This window comes from Protopterus annectens, chromosome 7.part0, assembly GCF_019279795.1.
Source record: "Protopterus annectens isolate FY-2018-M chromosome 7.part0, PAN1.0, whole genome shotgun sequence".
Classification (NCBI taxonomy): domain Eukaryota; kingdom Metazoa; phylum Chordata; order Ceratodontiformes; family Protopteridae; genus Protopterus; species Protopterus annectens.
The window spans coordinates 352,558,622-352,579,982 of record NC_056739.1 but is presented as its reverse complement, the minus strand read 5'-3'; the positions used below and the strand labels follow the sequence as shown (position 1 = coordinate 352,579,982).

General features: G+C 40.7%; 1 protein-coding gene across 7 annotated transcripts in view; it reads left to right on the top strand.

Moving 5' to 3' along the window:
* The window catches only part of LOC122806463 (plasma membrane calcium-transporting ATPase 1-like), a 1,798,374-nt gene that overhangs the window by 1,393,854 nt on the left and 383,159 nt on the right, over positions 1-21,361 (top strand). For all 7 annotated transcript variants that reach the window (XM_044076929.1, XM_044076926.1, XM_044076924.1 and 4 more), the window contains one exon: positions 14,040-14,201. In XM_044076929.1, coding sequence (XP_043932864.1) covers positions 14,040-14,201 — 162 coding nt within the window. The remainder of the gene's footprint in view (positions 1-14,039; positions 14,202-21,361) is intronic.

The following is a 21,361-nucleotide window of genomic DNA, read 5'->3' as shown; positions in this document are numbered from 1 at the left end:
GGTCAAGGGATTCCATTCTACTGTTTACCCAGTCACTGGATTAAAGCATTGCTTAGTGCAGATCTCATTACTGGGTTCAGTGCAATACAAACAGTGGTCATTGAGCTGGAAAAATGCAATAAAGACATTCTCGGCATAGCTTTTGGAAATGCAGGATAGTTGATTTAAGAGGAAGATAGAATAATGCATCTTTACAGAAACAATGAAATCAAAAACAGCCTGAGGGGGTCACAAGGCAAACTGTTTAAAGCTGCAGTGTAGAATGAAGGGCTTCTATGTTCAGCAGTTCATCCTCACTGTCAGGGAAATATGAAAGCAGAGATGCAAGTGTCAGCTAAAAACTTCTAGCACCACATAGTCTCTTCTGTTAAGTTACAGCTTTTATCTTGGTGGGCTAAGTATTTTCTGCCACTTTTATTTCCAAGTCCTTTGCACTTCAGCACTACCACCTAATGTGCTACCTGACACTATCTTTGCTATTCCTGTGTGATAAAAGTGTAAAATCAATTTCCTGCTCTTGGATGTAGATATACATGGACATGACGTATGTTGTTTTTGTAGATAGTTGAAATTCAAGGATTTAAGTCCCCCCCTTTAAAAATTGTTAATCACAACACAGATTTCTTTATGGCAGTGTTGTGAAAATAAAAGTTGTAGGGAATTGGAAGGGGGGAATGGGAATTATACTTTTTTCCGTTCATTGTGAGACACTATATATATATATATATATATATATATATATATATATAGTGTGTGTGTGCCTGTGTCCAGACATGTCTACCATACAACAAATCATTAAGTTATTTCAGTGCAATGACTGGTGTTATACTCAACCCATCAACTTTAAAACATAGGACGTGCCCTCAGAAACACAACAGGGTGACCAATATTGTAGATCCTAGATTTTGCCTATACATAAATTCTTACCTTCATGGAAGATATGTGAATACTGTTATTATTAGTAGACTGCACAAATAAGTTAATGTTTTCATCTGTAGTAAATACTGTTGTACTGTGAAGTGAATGTACTATGAGCAGGCATATCTGGACACTTCATTGTTATATATACTGTAGTCAGTTACTGAAGTGCTGTACTGTCATAGGTGTGTATAAGGCTAATGGCCCTGGAGCCTTTACAAGCCTACCCCATAGGATTACCCTGGCATCATGCCACCTGACCTTAGTTCTTAGTGTCTGTGTCGAGTAGAGCCACTGGAGTGATCCCCGGGGTGAATTTTCTATTTCCCATCCACTCATCAAAATTTCTGTTGAAGAGGGCCAATGAGATGCTCTGCTTGACACGTATGGGAAGTCTTTTCCATAGCATGGGCAGTCTCTGGGTTATGAACCTGTTCCTCCAGCATTTTCTGTTGATTGTGATTGTGGTAATGAGGTTGAGGTCTCTGGAGCGTGTGGTGTGGAGGGATTCGGATTTCTTTACCTGGAGGATTTCTAAAAGAGATGGGTCAGGCATGGCTTTGTAAGTCAAGCAGAGATCGCCTCTAAGTAGGCGATATGAGACTGAGAATAGCTGGAGTTTTTTAATCTATCCATATAGGACAAGTGTTTAAGGCCTAGGATCCTCTTTGTGAGGTACTTTTGCGGCCTCTCCAGTTGTTGCAGGTGTCTAGTGTGGTACATGCCAAATGGGGCATTGTACTCGATGATTGGCCTAATGAGGGAAGAGTAGAGGGAGACAATAGCCTCTTTCTTCCTGGATGCAAAACCCTTAGTAATGAGATGTGCCACATAGAAGGACGTTCTGACTACAGTGGCAATGTGGTGGTCAAAAGAGAGGTTGCTGTCAACCTGTGTTCCCAGATCTCTTATAACACCTTCTGTGTTCAGTGGACTACTGTTCAGTGGACTACCATCAATGTGGTATTCAAGGGAACCGGGTTTTTCACAAGGGGGATGACGACACATTTTTTGGCATTGAGCTTAAGGCCATGGTTCTGACACTAGTCAGTGTCATTGAGGCCTTTCTGTAGGATGTCATCATCACATGGGGAGTTAATAATAGCTCTCAACTTGCAATCTTCTGCAAACTTTGTCAGCCAAAGTCCCATCATGTTGGCCTGGACTTCAGCGAAGTAGATACCAAACAGGAGAGGACCCAGGACCGAACCCTGTGGGACTCCACTTGTGACTGGTCGGCAGTCTGACTTGGAGTCAGCTACTTTCACACTGTGGGTTCTATCTGTGAACCAGTTTGCAACCCACCTAGTGATATAGGGGTTGATGCCTAGCTTAGTGAGTTTTTCTGTGATTCCTGAGTGGGGAATGGTATCAAAGGCCTTGGCCAGATCAAGTTAGGCTGTGTGAACCACCTTGCCTACATCCACAGCTCTGGTGACCGACTCAAAGAAGTTGACCAAGTTGAGCAGGCATGATCTACCTTTCATAAAACCAAACTGTGTTGGATCCAGAGTTTGGAGATTCCCTATATCCTTGTTTATTAGGTCCATGATGATGCGTTCCATAGCTTTGCATGTCAGACTCGTCATTCTAATTGGGCGATAATTCCCAGGGCCTGTAGTCGTTCCTCCTTTGTGGAGAGGGATGACTGTAGCAGTGCGCCATTCAGTAGGGACAAAGCGTGAGGTGAGGCTGTGATTGACCAGGGCACACAGGTGAGGTGCCAGTTCACTCTGTAGTTCATGTAGAACACAGCCAGGGATATTGTCAGGTCCCATAGAAGCTGTATTCTTGGCTTTGGACAGCTGTTTTGACCTTTGCAGCAGTAATACTGGGTGCATGGCAACTTACTGGTATTGTGATTGGTCCTTGGGGGGGGGGGGGTGAAGTTAGCACTGAATCTGTCGGCCAGTATATTAGCAATATCTGTTTGCTCGGTATAGGAGGTACCACTGTGCAGTAGTTCAGAGCAAATCTGGGTATTGTCGTGGAGATTCTTTACATAACTATAGAAGGCCTTGTGGTTGTCTTTACTATCTGCTGCAATTCTGTTTTTATAGCTAGCTTTAGAGGATTTGATAAGGGATCTCAGCCTTTTGTTGAAGCTGATAAGGGAGTTTTTCCAGTCTTGGGACTTCACCTTAGTCTGCATAATTTTCATCTTTCTGTTGCTGAGTTTGTTTATGGCAGGGGACCACCAGATTGGCTTCCTTTTTTTTTGAGGAGATCGTCTTGGTTCATAGATTCATAGATTAGTACTAGGCTAACTACCCTTGCGAGCCATTTGAAGCCTAGCCAGTTATCCCTTGTGAGAATCAAACCCTGCACTTTGTGTTTGTAAGGCAAACACCTTAACCATTAGCCCACCCTCCCAGTCCCCTTCTATTGGGTATGGCGAGATCCATGCATTTGTGTACATGTTCGTACAGTGCATTGGTATATGATTCGACGGTCATGCAACTATTCTCTGTTTGCAAGGGTGCCGTGAAGTTAGCCACCTCTGTTTTTAGGAGCCCAAAGTTAGCTTTGGAGAAGTTTTTCATGATAGTTACCTTTGTGTATATATGACTTGTTTAGTAAATATAAATATAAATAGTACGTTTTACTTTGTTAGAACAATATTAGGCGGTCGGGAAAGGAATAGTTTAATTATTATATGTGTTTTTATGTTTTGGTACTATTTTGTGTTGCATTGATACAATGTTTTAGGTGGATCATGTGACTTGAACTGTTATAAAACTGTGTGTTTTTATTTATAAAGTATCTGAAGACGTTGCCTCACCGTAGGCAACGAAAAGCGCTTCATATTAAATGGCTTTTATTTATCTTGTTAGTCTGAGTCTTCTCCTAGAGCTTTTTTTGGGCGTATTTGTATTTATTTACTTAGTTTGTCTTTTGTTCGTTTTTATGGCATATGTGGAGGGGATGTTATTTTCTTGTGAGTTGTAGTGTTAGATGTTATGTAATTAGATGTTATGGGTTTTAGATGTTCTGGTGTCAGTGTTATGAAATTGGATGTTATGGGTGTTAGATGTTTTAAAGTAGACCCGTATATATATAGATACACACACACACACACACACACACACCTTACTAAATTAATAGTCAAGCTAATAATCAACAGGGCACCAGTCTTTGTCCTATTATAGCAAGTTATTAAAAATAATTTTATATGAAATGTACGATTTACGCAAGTGTGTATTGTGGTTTGTTAATTGTTATTAGAAGAAAAGAGTAATTAGAAGGATTACAGGCTTGTTTTATGAACACGTTCATCAGCAAGGCTTAGGTGCAGAAAAATATAGCAGAGTTCACCTTAGCATGTTACAGTTGTTGAATTTTGATATATTTAAGGGAAAGAATCGGCATGGCACGCCAGGTGTATGAGATTTGTAAGAGAAAGAATAATAGCTCAGCACAACAGTAAGTATTTTTAAATCCATGGATGGAAGCAAAAGCATAGTAGCTGTATGATATTTGCAAAATGATAGGTAACGGCTAAGAAATGCACTCTCCACATCTTCTTTACACTGTGAATCTGGAGTATTCTTGCTATCTGATTATGCAGTAATACAAAACAACAAATGGTGGCTGTGGCTGACCCACTTGATAACTGCTGACTGCAGGAAGCCAGTCACTCACTGATTGGTTTTGAACTGCACTGTGACCAAGTGTAACACAGTGGAAACCAAAGCAATCATTGCTTGTAAGTGGAGCAGATGTTGTAGAACAATTCCGAGTCAGAGGACTCCTACCAGAGTGGAACAGTGAGGGATACGCTTGGGAGCTGTGGTACTGGGCAGATGTCCTGTTTGCCCTCCCTAAAATTCTAGCTTTGCACAGCTGATACAAAGATTTGGAGAGCTGGCTTTTGCTAGGCAGTATATATTTTGACTTTCTATAGGGAGACTTGTGAAAGTATGAAATAAAATATTTTATGCATTAAATTGTATATCTTTTTTACATTGGTCAAACTTCCAAGTAAGAAGAAATCATGAACTGTGATATACTAATGCTAAATTTAAAAGAACTTCAAAAATGGCATTATTTTGTCATCTCCATTAGAACTCAGATTATTTTAGAATGTGGTTTTATATACTGCAGTCTATAAAGATCCCCAAACCTTTTTGTACTTAGTAACATTGATCTTGCTTTCAGAAATCTAAACATAGACTTCATTATTAATTGTGTATTTCCCATACATTTATTAAAGTGCTGTTTTGTCCAGTATAATCCTTTGTGATACAGATGTCCATTCTGTATATTATCTTTCAGAGATGTAGCAAATCCTGACTGATATGACATAATTCCAACAAGGGTGGTTAAGGAAAAAAAAATTCAAAATACAATACATTTCCTGTTCTATGAAATAAATTGCAACGTGTCTACAGTACAGTAACTAATTCAGTACAATATTATAATAAAGTGTCTGTCACCTATTCTGAGTTTGTGATAGGACACACTGATATTGGGTTACAGATAAACATCTGCCACCTCCCTTGCCCACCACCTCCCTTCAGCAATATTCTACCTAACTGCATTATACTGTTTTATATTACACAGTGCAGTCCACACTGTAAAGTCCTCATCTAGCCTCTAAAATAGCTCTTTATATTTTCCTTTGTATCTCATTAAAAATCTCTTGCACAATCATTATTTCTCTGTTTTAGAATTATTCTGACAATCTCTTGCCTTCAGAAATGTGCACTTGATTAATTTTAGAAGATATCTGAATCTTTATCTACATCCATTCCAAATTTAAAAATAATCTCTGGCATGATTTGCCCTCATTAGTTCTTACATGTCCATCCAATCACTATAATTATTTGCATAATCCCCTGAAGAAAGCTTTGACTGATAAGGTTCTATGAAACACTCCAATGAGAGAGAAAAATGGAGGGGGAACAAACAGTACTGGTATCCATCTTTAGAACCTCAGAATAATCTCAGCCTTACCTTTAACTGCAAAAATTAATCAAAGGTGGTGTTCTGTTCAGAACTGAAGTATTATTCTTTACTGTATTTTAAAAATAATAAGAGCTGTCCACCCACTGATCATCAGAATGGTCCTACTAGCCAGAGCAGGTGTTTCAGTACTCTTCTCACAGACTTTGAAAATGATCACTGACAGTCTGGGCTTTAAGTAACCCAAAGTAATTTAGTTAAGATGTGTTGATGAAAGGGAATTTCACATTGTTTTGTTTTTGTGTATAGAGCAGCACTGGTTGTAACTGTGACATGAGTGAAGTTGTTATACTTGGATAGTCAAGGGGAAGGTTTTCTCAGGTAGTTTTTACTTGCATTGTCTTGCGCTTATTGAGGATAATGGGAGCAGGCCTTGTAATATCAGCATAAGCCTAGGGTTTTTTTGAGTGGATTTGAACATTCTGTGTAATTGTTGCACCCTTCCTGCTGCGCACTACCTTCTCCTCCCACTCATAGCCTTTGAGTGATGTGTGCAGTGTGACTTTCACCACTCTTCCCTTTTCCAGGCTGTGTCGGAGACCTCATTCGTCAAACTGTCTTTCTTTGCAGTTCTCAGCTTCTTTCTGTCTTAGGCTTCTGGCATCCTTTCATGTCCCGTCTTACCTTCCACTCTTTCTTTGTTACTTGTGCCTCAAAGGTCAAGTCTGGGGCTCCAGTTGTGTTGTCCACCTTTTTGCAGATCTGAACTTGTTTGCTTGGTGTTTTATTTTGCATTCAAAATGGTTTATACTCTAAAGGGTCGTCTTATGTGTGATGGTGTGATTCGTTGTCTTGCGTCCTGAATAACAGACTGATAACACTAGACTCGAGAAGTAGTGTTTAGATTAACTGAACTTCCTGTGATCCAATTTGTTTATACAGGTGGCAGAATCTTTGCTTATTTGGTGACATCAGTCTGTGAGAAGGGAGCTGACATACTCTATGTCCAGTCTTACTTTTATGTACATTTATGTTCATTTTGGTCTAAATTTTTTTTGTCTTTATTTTTTTCTGAATGTTGCAGATGAATGTTGTTTGTAACTTGGTGGTGGATCAGATTAAAGAGTTTTTTTTTTAATTTTAATCTAGAAGAATCCTGTTACAGAGCTGTAGAACATTTTATATAAATAAGAATTTATATATTGAAAATTAAATTTAGACAACCTTGTTACTGTCGCAAAAATCTTTTTTTCATTATATAGCTATTGTGAATTATTGCATGATGATAATATTGCATTGGAGCACAAGGGTATGCATAGAAATTTAAACAAGTATAGGCTGGTTACATTTCTTGTTACATACAGATCCAAGTTCATTTAAAAACGAAGGCCGTATCCTCATGTGACCCTCCCCTTTTGAGCTCAGCACAAATATAGGGTCTGGATTTGCACAGAAAAGTAATTCTTTTATGAATACACATTATTATAACATTTGCAACAGAGTAAAATTAGAGAATATAGAACATTTTTACAATTGGCATGGACTAATTAGTTTTGCTTGAGAAATATGTTAGGTCAAGCACAGTGCTGGCTAAAGAAGACTTGGTTTCTTTAACTTACCAAAACAGACAAGACACTGAAAGTAAAAAAAAATGCAGGCATTCATCCCTATTTTGCCATGCCTCAAGGGATGGTTCCTTGAGTGAAATATGCCTTTTACCACCACCATGAGAGGTGGGTGGTGGGATGCAAGTGTTCTGCAGTCCTTTGTCACAAGTTAGGTTACATTTTAACCACAGGTGACCTGTGTAATCTGACATGAAGCATGCTGACAACATAATATCTGTGCTTCCATTTGGGGATTGAAGTCCAAATACTACACTGATTATGAAGTCAGTTGCACAAGTGGCACATATAATTTTAATTTACTGGGAATGTTAAAGTGCTGCATAAGTTAGACAAAAATAAAAAAAATCCCCATATTTATATAATGTTATTATTATTTATTCTGTACAGAGTAAGAATATATTCCAGCAAAATACAGAGTGAACACAGATGGAAAATTACCCCCAAGCAGTACCACAGCTGTTCAGCTCTGCAGACTTAAATAACTTTGGCATTAGCCTAGCCTGATTGCATAAAATGCTACAGTGTTGGATGTTGCTCATATGGTTTTGTAGATAAGATGAGTTTGTTAAAAGCCTTTTGATATGAGTTAAGTATTCCCCCCAATTAGTCATTTGAGGTTTTATCTGTAATTGTTGCCTGGACAGCTCCCCCAGTTGAAGGAGCTGTCCAGTTAAGAATGGCAATGAGCTGCTAGGTATGGCTTGCCTCATGTGGGGGTGTGGCTGCTGCTTGAGTCCTAGTGCTAAAGCTCCATGTTGGGGAAGACTCACAACTGCATCATTGCAACTAAGGACATTAGGGAATTGAAGTACACCAAGTAGTGTGCTTGTACTCTACCTGGACTTCACCTGTACAGGGGTCCAGTGTAGCAAACGCCTTACCTTGCTTTTAGGATAGGAGAGTGTTAAGAGCATATAGAACATCTCCCGAGCCGCACTGGATGATATTGATCTCCAGCTCTTGCCTTCCAGTACTGGAAAGTGATCTGGTTTTCTGAGGGTTAGGAGGAATGAATGGTGCAGTAAAGAATCTGGGATTGATGGTCATGTGGGAAGAGTCAGGAGGACAAAAAAGATAGGTTTAGGAACAGTTGTGTAGCAGCAGAGGTGTAATACTGTTAAATGATCCGATCACCCAGTAAACAGCTTTCCTGTCTTCTTTTGATGGGCTGTGGTTTTCCTTCTTGCACTCTTATCGTTTGCAAAACACATTATAGAGTAAGTGTAAGTTAAAATGGGGATGGAGAGATGAACCGCATGCATATGTACTTCATACATTTAGCTAACCACAGTTCCCGAACTTTACAAGTTGAACAAGTGGGAATTTAATTCACAAACAGTTTTAGTGCTAATCGACTATCCATTTTAAGGAGACAGTGTGTCATTGAAATTAAGTTCAGGTAGTGTGCTGATAAGTCCAGGTGTAGATTTAGAAATAACCATACAAAGACTTCAGCTGTTGCAAAGCTGCAACATATGCCCAGTAAATCATGACATTTTTGTTATGGAGCAGTTGTTACTGTGTGGAACTGCGAATATGTTTAAATTGGGGTTTACATGTAGATTCATCCAAAACAGAGTTCACGGTTTTCTGCTCCATAATTTTTCCTTGCAACACTTCCTGCATAAATTAAGTGCAATCGGCATTCCCTAAACTACAACTGGGTGCATTTTTTGGTCTCTATTGGGTTTTATATTAAACTAGACTATTCAATAACTACTTCATAGAAAGGCACACTGACAAAGCAAACATATCTGGTAGTCTGCAGCTTGCTCCCATCAAAAATGCATGCAGTCGTGTATACACACACACACACTTCCTACGCTAAATCAAACAACATTCAACACGTTCAAACTTGCACACAGCAAATATACACAAACAAGCTGTTTGTGCTGGGGGGCAAACTCCAACCCCCCCCCCCCCGCACTTTCCCCTCCAAAAACTAACATAACTAACTCCAAGATCAAAGTTATTTCAGAGTAAGTATTTCTCAAGACAGCGAGTCAGAGAAACTCTTCTTAGACCACTTTCGTATTCTCAGTTGCCCATTCACAAAGTCACTTACACTCCTCATACACCACAAGGACTTTATACTCTCATACACATGCACACTAACTAAACAAACGTCTCACTGTTTTCTCATTCAGAGCCACACACACATACACAGAGCACACTTTTAGTCACACTGCAAACCCTCAAATGAATGCAGCTCATATCTCAAACCCTGTATCACACAGACACAAAGTCTCACCAACACCCTCACATATTCTCACATTCCTGAAAACTGTCCTAAACAGGAACAAAACAGTTTCTACACTGGGTAGAATTCACTTACTTGCAGACATCTTTGTTCATGAACACCCTATTAATGAACATGCATGATAAAAGCGTGCTGTTAAGCATTAGATTTCACTGAGTCTGCACTCATTTGCCAGGGGTATAACAAAGAGGGTGGCACTCCCATAATGCTGTAAGCTTGAGCAGCAGCTATTAAACGTGCTTATTTATCTCCAGCCTTCGCTTCCTATATACCCACTGAGTGGCTCATCCTGCTATCAGGATAGTGTGGCAGAGTGTGTAGGACTGAGGTAAGCAACTGTGGGAGGCAGACAAGAGTAAGGACACTTACAGTACCATATCTGCTAATTAGTGATTCAGGCTTCCAGTCCCTTGCATGCAAGGCTTATGTAACCTAGTTGGGCATGCAGTAGAGTTGCAAGAGACCCCTGCATGTGGTGGCACACCCCTTAGTGACTGCCCACCTACCTGAGCAGTTTGCTGACATCATATCTCCAGAATCTCCACTGGAGTACCTGACCTATGCATGATCCCCCAGCATGTCTTCACCCCCACCCCAAAAGAGTCAAGCATGTGTTGTTTTATTCTTCTCTCCCCTGTTACTGGCTGTTCCACCACTAAAATTGCTAGTAGAACCCTGGTCATAAGTTCATAGGTTGGTACTAGGCTATAGGCCCTAGGGCCTATACAAGCCTAGCCGTAACAATTCCTTGGCTGTTTCTTTCCAAATTATTTACTTTCCTGGACCCATGTCTAGCAGGCCGACTGGCATGATCCCTGGGGTGAATTTCCTATCTACCATCCAATCATCAAGGTTCCTTTTGAAGAGGGCCAAAGAGGCGCTCTGCTTGACATGTATGTGCAGTCTATTCCAGAGTCTGGGGAGTCTCTGGGTCAGGAACCTATCCCTCCAGCATGTTTTGTTCATTCTGATGACAAGATTTAGATCCCTGGAGCATGTGTCTCTGAGGGATTGGGATTTCTTTAAGTGTTGCATGCCCAACAGCTCTGGGTTTGACATGGCCTTGTATGTTAAGCAGAGATCGCCTCTGAGTAGACGATATGCGACAGAGTATAGGTGGAGTTTTTTTAGATGATCAGCATAAGGCATCTACTTTAGGCCTGTGATTCTTTTAGTGAGGTATTTCTGCGGCCTTTCCAGTTATTGCAGATGTCTTGAGGGGTACATACCAAATGGGGGGGTTGTATTCTATAATGGGTCTAATGAGGGATGAGTTCAGTGGGACAATGACCTCTTCTTTTCTGGATGAAAAGCCCTTAGTAATGAGGTGTGCCACATAGAAGGATTTCCTGACTCTTGTGGCGATCTGGTTATCGAAGGTGAGATCACTGTCCATGTGTGTCCCTAAGTCTCTTATCACACTTTTGGTGTTTAGTGTGCTGTCATCTATGTGGTAATTCATGGGTACATGTTTTTTCCCAAAGGGGATAACTATACATTTCTTGGCATTGAGCTTGAGCCCATGGCTCTGGCACCAAGCATCTGTTTCTGTAAGGCCCTTTTGTAGAATATCCACATCATTTGGGGATTCAGTAATGCTCCCAGTTTGCAGTCATCTACGAACTTTGTTAGCCAGAGTCCCTTAGTGTTGGCCTGTACTTCAGAGAAGTAGATGCCAAACAAGAGCGGTCCCAGGACTGAACCCTAAGGTACTCCACTTGTCTGGAGCTGGATTTGGAGTCGGCAACTTTGACAGTGTGGGTTCTGTCAGTAAGCCAGTTGGCAGCCCATCTAGTGACATAGGAATTAATGCCCAGCTTGGTAAGTTTATCTATGATTCCAGAGTGGGGGATGGTGTCGAAGGCCTTGGCAAGGTCCAGATAGGCTGTGTGGACCACCTTACCCTTGTCCACAGCTCTGGAGACTGATTCGAAGAAGTCAGTCAGGTTCAGGAGACAAGATCTGCCCTTCATGAACCCAAACTGCGTGGAGTCCAGTGTTTAAAGGTTGCCAATGTCTTTGTTTATAAGTTCCATGGTCTTGCAGATCAGGCTAGTCAGACTGATGGGGCAGTAGTTCCCGGGATCCAAGGTGGATCCCCCCTTGTGGAGTGGGATAACTGTAGCTGTGCACCACTCAGTGGGCATGAAGCCTGAGGTGAGGCTATGATTAAACATGCACTTAGGTGAGGTGCCAGTTCATTTGTAGTTCATGTAGTACACAGCCTGGGATGTTGTCTGATCCCATGGATGCTGTATTCTTAGCTTTGGAGAGTGCGTTTTTTACCTGTGTGGCTGTTATTACCGGAATTTGGCAATCTTTCGGTATTGAGATGGGCCCTTTAGGGGGTGAGGGGGGGTGACGTTTGCACTGAATCGATCTGCCAGGATACTGGCAATATTCTTGGGATCAGTATATTTAATGCCATTCTGTTGTAGCTCAGAGCAGATCTGAGCATTGCCATTTAGATTCTTGGCATAGCTATAGAATGCCTTGTGGTTGTCTTTGGAATCTTTGGCAATTTTATTTTCATAAGTAGCTCTGGAGGATTTTATGAGGGATCTCGGCTTCTTACTGAGGCTAATAAGGGAGTTTTTTTGTTTCCTGGGATTTTCCTCTTTTCTGCAACAGTTTCTTCCTTTTGTTATAAAGTTTGTTTATGGCAAGGGACCACCAGATTGGCTTCCTTTTTTTGGAGGAGAGTGTCTTGGTTCTAATGGGGATGGCACGATTCATGCACGAGTGGATGTGCTCGTACAGTGCCTTCGTGTAGGATTCAGCAGTCAAACTTTCAGTTCCCATCTGCATGGGTGTCATGAAGTTTGTCACTTCTGACTTGCTACATCTAGGCCACAGTTAGGGTTTTATCCATCTTTGCCTTTTTTTAACACTACATCAGCATTTCATTTTAAGCCATTGACCAAACTGTCTCCTCCCACCATACAGAGTCTCAGTTCTCATGGGGAGAATACAGTAGCAGCAGCATCTAAGATGCTTAATTTACCAACCTGTAGAGCAAAAGGGACACAGATCCCCTTAACACCTGCAGTATCCATTGTGCATTGTCATGACATGCACATTAATGCTGATACCACCTTCTGTAGCATGCATTCTCAGAGACTGCATTCTGTTCTACTGATGTGAGTCATTAAAAGAATGCCACATTGTTTCCTTTTGACTTCCTTTAAGAATGATAAGGTACAAACAAAAAACAGTTTGTTTAGTTCTGCAGTTTAGTTTGTTTGGTCTCATAAAGTCCAACACTTAATCTTACCAACGTTCCTCATCAGTCATCATCTTCCCCTGTTACCAACAAGCTCTTCACTGTATGCCATTTGTTAAACATTGTATGACAGCTTACTAGACAGAGTCCATCTCACCAGGCAGAGCTCACCCCTTTAGAACTAAAGTTTGCAGTAGATCCACAACAGTGGGTTGGTAAATAGGTTGTTTGTCTCTTAAAGCAAGGTGCTGGCATGTGGTGTTACCAGTACGGTGTACAAGTGCCTAAAAGTGGGTGCAAAAGATATGCAGCAACACCCCACAACCCCCACAAAAAATAGTGAACTGAACCTGTGGTCTCCACCAGTGGTCAGATGCTGTCTTCCTTTTTGCTCAGGCTCCTCATTTGCTCAGACACCTCTCTTCTCTAGGCATCATAGGTCACAGTGCAGTTGGCATTCTGATGGGACCTTAAATTTAATTTTGTATTCATGAACTTCATTCCAAGAGGGTGACACGGTCAAATCCCACTTTTTTTGTTTTTGTTTTTTATGAAAGGGAGTAGTGATTAGCAGGATAATGAAGAAGATACATACCATTCTCCTTGAATAAGCAGCATATCCCGTGCAAGTGAAAAAAATGAAATGATGGTGTGAGAGCATTCAGCAAAATAAATTTAGATTATCTATACTGGTATCAGGACTGATTGTTCTAATTAGGTCATGAGAAGTTAAGGTTACAGTTTTCCTACCATTGCCCTATCCCATTAAACTATGTAGCAGACATGTCTGTATAAATTACCATAGAAGAACTTTAAAGACTGACACACCAGTAATGCATAGATACACTTAATTTTCCCTTATTACAAAGCAGATAAGTTTTAGTTTTCATTTATTACAAATAAGATAGCGACAAAGTTAAAGAACAAGTGAAAATGTAATGATTCAGACAAATCACACTTTATCAAGCAGTATTGCAACAAATAGTTTTTTTTTTGTTTTTTTTTTTGTTTTTTATTTTACTTTGAAATTTTTTGAGACTCTGTTAATGTTGATTGCTAAATCCTGATATTTAACTGGTGTGTGCTTTTTTTGTCATGGGTTCAGCTAAAGCACAGGATGGGGTGGCCTTGGAAATCCAGCCACTGAAGAGTGAGGAGGGGGTGGAAAATGAAGAGAAGGAGAAGAAGAAAGTCAACATCACAAAGAAGGAGAAGTCAGTGCTCCAGGGAAAACTCACGCGGCTCGCTGTCCAGATTGGAAAAGCAGGTAACAAAGCACAACCTTCCATTCAAAATCTAGAAAACGTTCTTATGTTTTTAGTAACCATGTAGTTCAATTGTGACTGCAGGGGGTCCCATTTTCAAGGATGACCTTAAAGAAGAGCACTTGTGAGTAAGGTAGATGAAAAAAATGCAGTCTCCTTTTGACTGAAAACTTGTCAATGGGATCTTAGCGAAACTGATTGGTAACAATGACAGCTGTACAGTCCAGCTTCAGAATTTCCAAAAGGATCCCACATTTTTTCCTCAGTTCTATAATTTTATTTTTTTTCATTGTCCATCCCCCGTTTTACTTGATGATAGCTTCCTGCTTGTCAACACTTCTCACTGATTATTAATATTTTGTTCCAGAGCTTTCTTGCCACATTGTTTGCATGCAGACTTTGTAGATGAGGTAGGCTCCATCAAAGTGGTATAGAACTGAGTTTAGAGAAGCTCTTTAAGGCTTCCCACTCCAAGCTTTCAGATGTAAAATATGTTCAGAACACACACTGTCTGTTGAGCGTCACAATGTGCTCCTTTCCCTACATTGGTGACTGTTGCATTATGAACTGATTTGTTTCAGGCTTGTTTTCCAGTTTTGAGTATGTAGGAATGTGTATTAATAGCTCTGTCATCTCCTTTTGGTACCACATTGGGTTATACATGCCTCAAATTTACTTAAGCAAGTGTGAGTCAGGTTATGGAGAGGTGTTGTACATGTTGGGTACTCTGAGTTGTCTGTAGGTAATGTAAAACATGCCAGCTGCCTTTGCATTTTCTGCAGTTATTTGGCAGTGGTACTACCCCTTCTGACTTCTTTGGTACACACGAATGCAGGGAGGACATGCAGACACCACACAGAAGGCACTCCATCCGAGAAACGAACCGGAGAACCTCTTGCTGTGAGGCAACAATGCTACTGCTGTACCACTGCGCCATCCAAACCAGTAGACCCAGCTACTGAAATTTGGTAGAGGTAGTGTGAGTCCAGCAGATGGAAGAGCTTGAGTTTCTCTCACTGCCATGATATCCTCTGCTGGAGGAGTGAGGCTCCCTTGGATGTGTGCATCACAAGCAATTGGAGGAATGAATAGACACTTAGCAGTCTCATGCATGGAAACATTTTTGCTGAGATGTATAGAGAGGGTAACAGCATATTCACCTTTCTGGGATTAAGGCTATATTTAAGTTTATTTTCCCTTCCATAAGTTTAAAAAAATAATTTCCCCTTCAGTTGTTTAATGTTTCTTCACCATCACCCACTTTCTGCGAAGAAAGAAATAAGCTCTGTGGAGAATAATTTGTTCGTACAATGTCATCTCCATGGTAGAGATGGATGAAGCCCTGGCTGAGACTCGGCTGACTTGGGTTCAATTAACGTTCTGGGTACTGGATGAGTAACATAGTAGGAGGGGGGATTATGAGGCAGTTCTAGCTTGCCCTTAACTTGGGAAAGGATTGGTCTCTCATGGTGTTAATATGTACCATGTTCTTTATGTAATCCATTATGTCTGGGGATCTCTGGGGCTAGAAAGAAATGCCAGATAGCTGCAGTGTTATGACCCATGCATCTGCAGTGTGCTTCCTGATGGCAGGGGTATTCATAGCTGGATGACTACTGGTGGCAGGGGTATTCATAGCCGGATGACTACTGATGGCAGGGGTATTCATAGCCAAATGACTACTGATGGCAGGGTTATTCATAGCCGGATGACTGCTAATGGCAGGGATATTCATAGCCGGATGACTAAGAGGCCTTCCCATTTAGAGAGGTAAGACACATCCTGTGAAGAGAGATGTGTCTCTGGAAGTATGCGCCCAGTAGTGATGTGGCCATGGAAATAACTATTTGGAGATGCAGGATAGCTGAATGCAAATGGCCTGTCATTGGTGTGCAAGCATCTGCAATAGACTAGCATTGTATTAGGCACAAATTTCCTGCCTTTGTTCCATTTGTGTCCAGGGATAGGTTTTGGTTGCCTCATGTTCCAAAGATGAAGCAAATAACTGGACTGTATATTTGTGATATCTCACCATCACAGCAGTATTTTGAAGTATGTGTGCAGACTTGCATACACTGCAACTTATCATTTAACTGGAAGACAGCTTAGCAGTTTGTAGTAGCATCTGAGAACTCTTGCTGTACAGTCAATGCAGACTAATTTCTTTACATTATGTCATGAATGTTATGGATACCCTTTTCAGAGCCAGAGCAAAGCATTATTTTGCACCAGGAAGGGTAATATTTTGAATGTGAATAATGGCACCAAAGTGGTTACTGCTGCTACTTCATGATCCCATGCTCCATGGATGTATCCTGTGCAGATACTGTTGCTGCCTCATGATCCCACGGTTTATGGATGCATCCTGGTTTACAGATACTGCTGCTGCCTCATGATCCCACGGTCTGTGGATGCATCCTGGTTTGCAGATACTGCTGCTGCCTCATGATCCCAGGGTCCATGGACGGATCCTGGTCTGCAGGTACTGCTGCTGCCTCATGATCCCAGGGTCCATGGACGGATTCTGGTTTGCAGATGATGCATGAAGCTGCATGTACTTTCTTTATGTGATCTTCTATTTTCCCCCTTCTCAAAGGTCTACTACTTAAGGAGAGTGGCTGATGTTAAAAAAAAAATGCCCATTAGATTGTATGATAGACTTTTTTTCCCCTTGCAAAGGAGGTCTTTCATAAGTGGGATTTACCTATTTGCAAAGTGATAAAAGTCACTGTCCTTCCCAGACTATCTTTTTTAATACTACACACTGCATTACCATTAAAAGAAACGGGAATAGGCTGTAACTATTGCAAAGTGGAACCACAGTTATCACACGTTTAGTACTGGAGGTGACATTACCTCTATAAAGTAAAACTGGCATCTTAACCAGCCCTTTGTAGTACTACTTGCTTGCAGTAAGTCTGCAGTTACAGGCACTCAGAAACATCCTGTTTTGTATCCTTTTAACTACTACCCTTCCCTCCCTCTTTGTAAACCCTTTTAAAGTAAAACGTTTGGAAAGCAGTGGATGTCAACTGATTTCCTTTTTCAGTTCTCTGGCTTAAACTTCATTTTGCTGACTATGCATATTTAACCAGTGTTATGGTAAACTTGCAAAACTAGTCAAAATTTGGCATTGACAGATGCAGGCTTGCACAACTTCCATTTCTCCTCTGTTAGTAATCTGCAGTAAAGTGCGATACATTTTGACTAATAAAATTTAAGGATGTTTAACCTTATTGTGCAGTGAACATGGTCGGGTTCCTGCTGAAGTAAGACATTTCTCTGCTAAAATATACGTACACAAAAGCCTAGCAGTTTAAAAATGTATTACTGAAACATAGTGATCTTTGCATTTTTACACGAGTCATGCATGAATTGTAAGGGAGGAGATTTTTGTTTTCTTTGTTGAGGTACCACACCTGACTAAATCTGCCGTCTACAGTTCTACATGAACCTTCTAAGTTCAGTAAATGCCACGACACACAAAGAAATTCTAGCATTATCTGAGATGATTACGGCACTATTTGGAGGATCACTTTGCCCTCAGAATTCCTACAGCTTCCTTCCTGGTAAAGGAGTATCCATGAATTTTGGCAGGTGAAATGCAGGGTAAGCCTTTTGTGCTTCCTCCTGCAGTCAAGGTCTTGAAAACAGATGTATATGGAGCAACAGTAACTGAAAACAGGTTGAAATTGTAGGGACAGTATGCAGGCCAATGGAGAGGTTCAAAGATACCTGGGGCAATTATGCTAAGATATAGATACCCCTTGGTTGACGGGGCATTTTCTTACTGTGCATATCACCTCTGGAATTTGTTTCTAGCTAAAGTCTGTCAGATCATTTATTAAATTTATTCTAATCAATTTATAAATAAACAGACCTCTCACCTAAAGAGCTACAATTTGCCAATATGTACTATAAAATCTGTCCCGGCAACCATGCCCCATAAGTTGGCATTTTTACTAGTAACTCTGCTCATGTAACATCTACCCAGTAACAAAAGGAAAAGTTGGGGGAAAGCCCTCCACAACCCAGATTTAACCTGTTAAGCCCCTTTAACAATTAGTCATAACTTCCTTTGTTGTTGCACAGACTGGGATTAAGTTATAAAATGTTTTGAGTCGAAACCATTTGCTGAATTGAGTCCCTTTAAGCATCTATATTTAGCAGGAATCGCTGCCATAACCAAGCATCTATTTTATGAGAAGACATATTTGCATCCTCTTTAACTGTTTTTTGTTTGTTTCTGCAAGTTCACAGACTCAGTAGGGAGGTAAATTAAAGAAAAAAAGGTGATAGATCCAGAATAACTATTAAAGTATTTAAGAAAGACCGTAGTGAACATCTGTAAGAGAGAGACATGCAAATAAAAGCAAGTAAAGTAGTCATTGGTTTAAGAAAGTCTGTCAATTGCTACTGAATTATTATGAAACTAAACAGTTCAAAATGTCGTTAGCATTAAGATGAGGATTTCTTATAGTTGTGTAATATGAACTGCATGGGTCAGAATGACATTTGTCAACAGGCTGTCTAATTTTTGTAATAAGATTATTGCGACAGCCATTATATTAAATGATGTGGTCCAAGTTCATGAAACAAACTATGATATAATTATATTTGTAGCCCTCATTTAATGTGTTGAGAAGTAAGTAAATATTTAAAAAAATGCAAGAGTCTTTTTTTTTTCTTGCTTTCAGCCAAGCTTGGTGGTTTTTCATTAGAATTACTTTTTAACATCTTTATTTAAATCACAGTTGCAACAGTGACATAGGTACACATACACTAATAGCAGATAAAACCATCCTCAGTGATATTTCTCATTATTAGAAATGCATACTGCATGAAAACAATCGCTTAATCCCATTACATAAGTTGCTCATTTCCTCCCATCCCTTAAACTTCACTTCTCCTCCTGATCATTTTTCTACATTTGTTTCTATGCAATTTCTCCTCCCTTTTATAAAGATCCCACCTCCATTTTTTATCTCCTTTACAACATCCATTACTTACCTGCGGTGGTGGTGCTGCGGTAGCGTTGTCGTCTCACAGTAAGACGCTGTCCGGTTCGATTCTCAGCTAGAGAGTCTTCTGCATGGAGACATGCGTGAATGGGCGTACCTTTGTTGAAGGTTGTGCATCAGGCCTGGCAAGCCAGTACGTAAAAATCAACTGCCAATCATTAGTGGGCTGGAGTTCCACTGTGGCAACCCCTAACCGGGAAAAGCCGAAAGACACAAACCAACAATATCCATTACTTCCGTTACAGCTGATTTAGTTTTGATTCCCATATTCTAGTAACTTTTTTTTATTATTTATTTTTTTTTTTGTGGTCAATATCATTACAGTTAGTAAGGTCTCATTTATGTGATGTAGGCAACTTAATCAGTTTAATATTCTGCAAGACAAGTCATGTTCCCTAAAACTAGAACGCTTCTTTGAAAATTTTACAAAGGTTGTGAACAGTGGTCACTCTGTGCATACCACTTAACTGAAACTGGCCAAGGCTTTTGGCACTATACCTCATGCTGGTATTATTAAATATATACAAAAACCTAATGTAAAGCCCTTTTTGTCTGCTGGATTGCAGACAGGCTATCCAGCTGTTCCCAAGTTCATAGGTAGGTACTAGGCTGTCAGCCCTGGGACCTATACAAGCCCAGCCAAAAAGGTACCCTGGCTTTTGCCACCCAAGAAAATAATTTTCCTGTGCCACTGTCGAGCAGAGCCACAGAGGTGATCCCCGGGGTGAATTTGCAATTTCCCATCCAGTCATCAAGATTTTTCTTGAAGAGTGCTAATGAGGAGCTTTGTTTGATATAGATAGGTAGTTTATTCCAGAGTATGGGAAGTGTCTGGGACAGGAATATATCCCTCCGGCATGTTCTGTTTAATGTGGTGACAATGTTTAGGTCCCTAGAGCGTGTAGCTCGGAGGGATTGGGATTTCTTAAAGCGGAGCATGTCCAACAGCTCTGGGTTTGACATAGCTTTGTATGTTAGGCAGAGAACACCTCTGAGTAGGCGATATGCGACGGAGTAAAGCTGAAGTTTTTTTGAGACGGTCTGCTTAGGGCATCTGTTTGAGGCCGGTAATCTTCTTTGTGAGGTATTTCTGCAGTTTTTCCAGTTGTTGTAGATGTCTTGTGAGGTACATACCAAAAGGGGCATTGTACTCTATAATGGGTCCAATGAGTGATGAGTAGAGGGGAACAATGACCTCTTTTTTTCTGGATGAGAAACCTTTTGTGATGAGGTGTGCCACATAGAAGGATTTCCTGACTACTGTGGCAATGTGATTATCAAAGGAGAGACTACTGTCCACCTGTGTCCCAAGGTCTCTTATCACACTTTCAGTGTTAAGTATACTACCGCCTATGTTGTAGTTCATGGGTACAGAGTTTTTACCAAAGGGGATGACAATGCACTTTTTGGCATTGAACTTGAGGCCATGGCTTTGACACCAGGCATCTGTCTCAGTAAGGCCCTTTTGTAGGATGTCCACTTCGTTAAGAGTTTCGATTATGGCTCCTAGTTTGCAGTCATCTGTGAACTTTGTTAGACAAATACCTTCTGTGTTAGCCTGTACTTCAGAGAAGTAGATACCAAACAGGAGAGGACCCAGGACTGTACTCTGTGGTACTCCACTTGTCACTGGTATGAAGTCAGATTTGGAGTCTGCTACTTTCACAGTGTGGGTTCTGTCAGTGAGCCAGTTGGCAACCTATCTTGTGACATAGGGATTTATACCTAGTTTAGTGAGTTTATCTATAATTCCAGAGTGGGGGATGGTGTCAAAAGCCTTGGCAAGATCTAGATAGGCTGTGTGAACCACCTTATCCTTGTCTATGGCTTTGGTGACTGCTTCAAAGAAGTCTATCAGGTTTAGGAGACATGATCTGCCTTTTACAAACCAGAACTGGGTGGGATCTAGAGTTTGGAGGTTACCAATATCTTTGTTTATAAGTTCCATGATGATACATTCCATGGACTTGCAGACCAGGCTCATCAGGCTAATGGGGCGGTAGTTCCCGGGGTCCATGGTGGCTCCTCCCTTGTAGAGTGGGATAACCGTTGCTGTGCGCCATTCAGCAGGCACAAAGCCTGAGGTGAGGCTATGATTGAACATGGTACTTAGGTGGGGTGCCAGTTCGTTCTGTAGTTAA